Here is a 6,298-nt window from a genome sequence, read left to right as displayed (position 1 = left end):
TGCCCTGCGCGGGCGGGTAGATGAGCCTCCGGCTGTCGGAGCCCGGTGTGAGTCAGGTGAGGGTTTGTTCCTGCTCGCTGCGAATGTATGTGAAAATATGCGGTGGGGTTCTCCTGTAGCGCGAAGGGAAATGAAAAGTATTTTGTTTGGAGAACCTCCGGCAAACCGCATGTCATTTGTCATATCTGATTTATTACCCGCAGGATCACATTACAGGGGAATTTCAAATCCTGTAACAACATCCAAGATCACATACTTTAAAAGGAAATATGTGGAAGAAGAGGATTTTCATCCACCGCTCAGCAGCTGCACACATAAAGTACGTTTTCTAACAGTCATTATTTTTACTCCCAGTTTCGGATGCTTAGTAACACTTCATTGACCCATTTCCAGAAGGCTGAAATACTCTGCTGAAATTAGGAGAATGATCCAGCTGTTTGCTCAGAAACAAATAGTTGTCACTTGTTCACATTTATTGTTCTATTGTCATCGAATTGCTTAAGAAGCAAAGGCGGTTCTTCATTTATAACAACTGTAAATGGAAATGCTGAGAATGACTCTTTTTTTTCAGATTATTTTGTTCTTAGCTAGTTTATATCATGCTAACAGGAACAGCTCCATAACAGCATTTGAACAGCAGAAATGAAGGACATAAATAAAAAGGGCCCATGATTCCTCACTTCATTCACAACTTTTTCCAAGAGAGAAAATAGTAATAGGTTCCATGTACCCCAAATGGGTTACAGTTCCTCTAGAAAAACAGAGTGATTTGGAAAGCGAGTACAAGCTCCTTCAATATTTAATCCTGTTTATTAAAAAGCTAATAACTCCAAAGAACGGATTAGTAAATGAAAGAATGTTTTGTTTTTTTTAATGAAAGCGGTTAAGGGAGGGATTAGAGCAAACATTTCCCAGGCCAGTGAATACATAAATTGAAATCAAACTTTCTTTATGAGAGATTTTAGGCTGTTGTTCATTAAGGGCTGAGTCCTGTAGGGAATCGAATGCCTGGAGTGATGTGCTTAAAGACAGCTCATGCCTTGAGACACCATCCTTACCTTGCTGGATGGTACCTGGCCCATAGCAGTCCAGTGCCACCCATGTACTATTGGCGATAGAGAGGACACAATATAATCTGGTTAAAGCACAGCTTGTGGGAGGCAATAGTTCCACAAGAGCCTCAGAGACAGAAAGCTAAAACAGATCAAGATGCGGAGCGAGTGTATACGTTATCTTTACCTGCACCGCAGCAGCAGCCTTCTGAGATGCGAGGAGAACTGAGCGTCTCGTCCCTCCCAGGGACACTGGGCAGGGAGGTCTGCTGGGCGGGACACTGTTTCCCTGGATGGATTTCTGCAGAGGAGAAGCGAGCAGTAACGCCGAGCTTGCTTCCCAAGGACCTTAGAGTAGCCGAAGGAATTTTCAGCTCCAAATAGTGTTGGCTGGAAGTAAGTACCTGACCGGGAAGGTGAGAAACTGCCCCGTTGTTAATTCCAGAAGGTGTCCGGTCTGCTGCCAGAGCAATGACTAAATAGCACCAAGGGTGTTGAAAAATGTGCTCTGGTTAGTGAGCATGTCTCCCACATGTCACATCACTCCATGATTTCAGCCAGATTCTTTCTTGGCTAGATTGTTGGATTTTTTTATCAGCAATTATTTTCCTCGCAAAGAGGAGGAACAGTTACTTATCCCTTTCTAACAGCATAAACCCCGGATGTAGTGGTATTGGTAAGGCAGACCTGTCCCAGACATCATTGTATGCTGTTGTAGAGGTGTATCGTGTCAGAAACCCTGGGTCACCTGTTCCTTCTGTTCAGCACAAATGTCTTTTGTAGTTTGCAGCACTGAGCTCTGGGGGGGGGGGGGGTGCCCTGCCAGTTTCTTTGAATTTCTTACACATTTTTATATATCCGTTGCCCAGTAAAGAGTGAGTTAAGTTCTGAGATTCCTTGTCCCATAAAGGGCATGACATTAGGGCCCAGAGCCCCTCTCCCGGGCTGTTGGCAAACATTTGTAGTAGAAAGCCTTTGATAACTTGTTCCTACTGGTGGCCCTCCAGGACGTATCTCCAGGAGGATCGCGGTTCATGGCTTACTGGTTTGCTCCAGGCTTTTTTGGGTTCACTGACTATTGCTGCGGCAGGTATAAAGAATGCAAATTAACCTATAGGCTTAATATAATTTAAAATGAGTCATTTATTATAGAAAATTACTCTCTAACAAAGAAGAGCTTCAGCTGTGAACTCGCATGAAAACACGGCCAATTTTTGGTTTTATGAGGCACTGTGCTGCTTCTAAGCCCTGCAGACAGGACCAGGCTGTGGAAAGAGCTAGAGGGCTGAAGAGAGCTGAATGGATGTGAAAAGCAGCTGTGCTTTATGCTCTTTCAGTCCTCATAGCTACGACTTCCACTCTGCAAAAATGCTGTAACCATGTGGGAAAGGGAAGAATGATCAAGCCACAGATGGGGGGGATTTAGAGCAGTCTCTCTTTGTGCTGTGCTGCTTTCCTCCTACGCAAACCAAATTCTTACTAAAAATGAAAATTAGTTAATAGTGCTTTACAGTAGCATGCATCGCCCCTCTCTTATTTTGATTCCCAGGGTAGCGATTACAGCGCAGAATCCGGGGCCTCCCGGGGGCAGTAACCTGCTCGTGCTGCCAGTGGTGAGAAAGGGAGTCCTGGAAGGACCATGGAAGGGAGAACAAATCTGTGGGCGTCGAGCCAGGATTTCTGCAAATCCCTCTCCTCTCTTCACTTCCTGACCTTGTCCCTGCCTATCTGCGTTCCCACCGGTCCCGTAGAGCGCAGGGTGTAGTACGCAGGCCAACAGCTGCTCTCCAGATGCTGCGATGCTTTGAGACGGGTTTCTCCCTGCCTCCCTCCCTGCATGCACTTTTGTACACAAGAGCAGTATAAGGGAGCTTGGCAAACGGAGACCACCTCGCTGGAGGGCCTCTTCCACTGGCAGTGGATGAAATGCTCCGACGCTTTGCTGCGTGAGGCGATGGCTGCGTCTTGCAGACCTTGAGGCTGCAGGAGGGGGACCTTTGCTTGGCTTCAGAGCTTTCTAAAAGCCCCTCCGGGGACAGAATTGGGTCCATTTACATCAAAAAGCCCCCAGCCTTCACTGGAGCAAAACTGCACAACAATTTTGTGTTTTAAACCCAAATGCAAATAAAGAGCCAGATGCGTGCATCTGGATTTCGCTCTCCTGTCCTGGATTCATGCCCTGCGACTGCCTCCGTAGCATAATGCTCAGCTACTTACCTCCTAAACCCAGGTGAATTCCGTGGCCAAGAAAAAGCGGGTTCCCAGCTACATGGGTGTGCAAAATGAAAAGCCAGTTTTAGGCACCTCAGAAAGAGAATGAGAAAAGTAGTGGCACGGGGAGAATACTTTGTGTCATTTTCTTTCTCCTTGCCTGGAACAAAACCGGTTGCCTTCAGTCCCATATCTTCTGTCTTTTGCATTTTCAGACAATCTCAGTGTTTGAGGAGCGGGCCCATATTCTTTACATGTCTTTGGAAAAGCTGAAGTTCATCGATGATCCTGAAGTCTACCTGCGGAGATCCGTCCTCATCAACAATCTAATGAAGAGAATCCATGGAGAAATCATCATGCAGAACAACTGGTGCTTCTCCGCCTGCTCCTTCAGTGGCACGTCGCCACAAGAGTGGTTTGTGCCTCAGGACTGTCCATACAGAAAACGCCTTCGGATGGCAAAGGAGGAGTACGAGAAGCTCCACACATGCTGCTTCTATCAAGAATGTGGCAGTCACTATTTAAATCTCCCCTACTCTGTTAATGCTAGTACAGAAAATACTTCCTCCTCTTCCTCCTCCTCCTCCCCCATTTCTTTGCCAAGCTGTTCCCAGCAGGTGGATTATGACATTGGCAGCGCCTCTTCTTACAGGAGTGATGACCAGATACCTGCTAACGAAATGTTCATCACTAATGCCAGGTCTCCTGGTAATCAGGAAAAGGCAAAATTTAATGACGAGAAAGGAGGTAACGAACCTGAGCGAGAGAGCGTCACCCTAAACTGTGAACCTGTAAGAGGGACCCATGCTCTCGAATGTAAAGGCAAATTTTATGACTGTTTTGAGACTGGATGTAATGACAAGAGCAACGTAAGTGAATCGTGGAAAAAATCCTTAAGGAAAAAGGAGTCTTTACCCAGTAATAAAATGTGCTGCAGCAAAGGAAGTAAAATATGAGGCATCTTTCTTGCTCTGTCGAAGCATGCGCAGCATGCTCGTTTGTCTATCAAATTTTTATTTTGAATGGATTTTTTATAGTTTTCTACAAATGATACAATCATGCCACAAACATTACGTGTAGTTTTAAATGACTGGAGAGCAGATTGTGTAAAGCATCTCTACGATCTGCATCAGCGGGCTATTTATAAACACGGAGACTTCATAAAGAACGCAGTTGTGTTACTGCTTAGCACTGTAGTCTGTACAGCTATGGTGTAGCTTTCGTTACTGAAAATACCAGTCAGCCAGATGGGGAAAACATATCGTTTTATATATCCCCGCCCCCAAGAAGTCTGCCATTAATTAAGAAGAATCTCCATTATGTTTACCGAGGAATTAGAAGTCTGGTAACCAAATTGATGCTACCAGCAAGGGTGATGTGCTCCTTGTAACTCAGTGTTTGTTCCGACAAAGGACTGTCTTCATGGACTGGGAATAAACCATCCTCACGTTTTATACTGATACTCATGAACTCCTGGATTCAGCGTCTCGTTCAACTGACAAAATAGGACGTAGCATAAAGAAATAACCTGTTTATGGGATCTTAATCAGAAACACAACGTGCAGCTCAAGTACTTGCACGTTTTCACCTCGGCTGTAATAACTAATGAGGCTTGTTGTTATACAGGGCAGGTTTTTTTTTGGTGCCTTACTTTTTGTCTTAATTTTTGCCAGCGTGAAAATTAAGTATAAATCGGTGATACAGCAGGGATTTAACCTAACCAGAGAAAAAAAACAACCCACAGGTTGGATCAATATTATTAAAAACCTTTAACCTTTGAAGTACTGAGTTCAACTTCCTATTCAAACATCTCTGTTCTTCCTTTTTGATGCTCAATTGCTTTTTGATTTGCCATCCTTAGGAAGGGATTTAAGAAACAATAGAGAGATGTCTCTTGTAAACAAGCATTCGATGCTTGAGTGTTTCTATGGCAACTGTCTGTTGCTGGGGCTCTTTTTTTTCCTTCTTCGTATAATGAAGTTCATGAACCAGTGGCATGTTTTATACTTTATTCTGTTTTGCATAATTTCTCTCTTTTAGATTGCAAAAGCATGCGGGAATTTTTCTATCACTTTTGCCGTTGATTTAAAAAAGACAAGAAAAGAAAGCAAAAAGCACAATGTTAATCGATAACGTGGCGATAAACATGATTTTATCTGAATGAATGTAAGGGGTTTAATTTTAAAAAAGAACATTTTGGAGAAATGAGATGAGATTTCAGTGGCTAAGGACAACATTTAGTCATCTCTAGGTAGACCGTTTGCAAAAGTGTGCTGCTTAAAATGCCCAGAAGACATCAGTCAGGGTTGGACTGAGAGTACTGTGAGTCTTAGATCCACCAAATTAATTAGTTCCCACAGTCCTCATAACAACTGGCAGGGTGTGCTCGGCAAAATAGCCACATCCAAGCCACGGCTGACTCATCATAGGTGCCTGTTCCCACAGCATTGTGCATCCAAGTGACATCTTCTCCACTTGGTTCTTGTCCAAAGGGTGAAATTCACCTCTCTGCTGGGGAAAGGGCCGGCTCGGTGCAGGGAACGAGGGTCCCCAGGGGGGACACCGCCCCGGGCTGCCCCCGGCTCGGCACTGGAGTCAGCTGGGTCTCTGGGTCAGAGACCTCCTGCTCTGGGTTTCACTGGTTCCAGCCCGAGTCCTCCTGGGCCATGGTTATTTTGGGTAGTGCGCACACCCCACAGTCATGTTTGCAAACTGGGCAGGTTTCGTGACTAAGCTCAGTGGTCGCAGAAAAAAAACTCCCCCCCCAGCCAAAGTGACCACAAAGAGAGGATCTAGGACATAAAACAATGATAACATTTATGTGGTCATGTGAGCTGGAACTGACAAGTTTGTAAAGGTTATCATTGAGAAGAACGAGAAATAAAGAAAATATAAATCCCACCTGATTTCTCCAAGACAGAAGCTTTTTTTATTAATAATAATAATAATATTAAATATAGATCTCATTCATACAGTGTATGAGTAGGATCATCATTTAGACATTTGTCCACAAGGACCAATTTTTTAAAAAAAAC

General features: G+C 44.3%; 1 protein-coding gene across 2 annotated transcripts in view; it reads left to right on the top strand.

The window, feature by feature from the left end:
* Positions 1-4,723, top strand: part of SERTAD4 (SERTA domain containing 4) — a 14,527-nt gene extending 9,804 nt beyond the window's left edge. The window contains exons 2-3 of one of the 2 annotated variants that reach the window (XM_009888390.1): positions 204-319; positions 3,479-4,723. In XM_009888390.1, the coding sequence (XP_009886692.1) occupies positions 204-319; positions 3,479-4,219 (857 nt within the window). In that variant the 3' untranslated portion in view covers positions 4,220-4,723. Of the gene's footprint in view, positions 1-130; positions 320-3,478 lie in introns of those variants that run through there. The other variant, XM_009888383.1, reaches the window with a different exon arrangement.
* The last annotated feature ends 1,575 nt before the right edge of the window (positions 4,724-6,298 follow it).

Source organism: Charadrius vociferus, unplaced genomic scaffold, assembly GCF_000708025.1.
Source record: "Charadrius vociferus isolate BGI_N301 unplaced genomic scaffold, ASM70802v2 scaffold340, whole genome shotgun sequence".
In the NCBI taxonomy this organism is placed as follows: Eukaryota; Metazoa; Chordata; class Aves; order Charadriiformes; family Charadriidae; genus Charadrius; species Charadrius vociferus.
The sequence above is the reverse complement of the archived record's forward strand: the minus strand, read 5'-3'. Positions and strand labels throughout refer to the sequence as shown.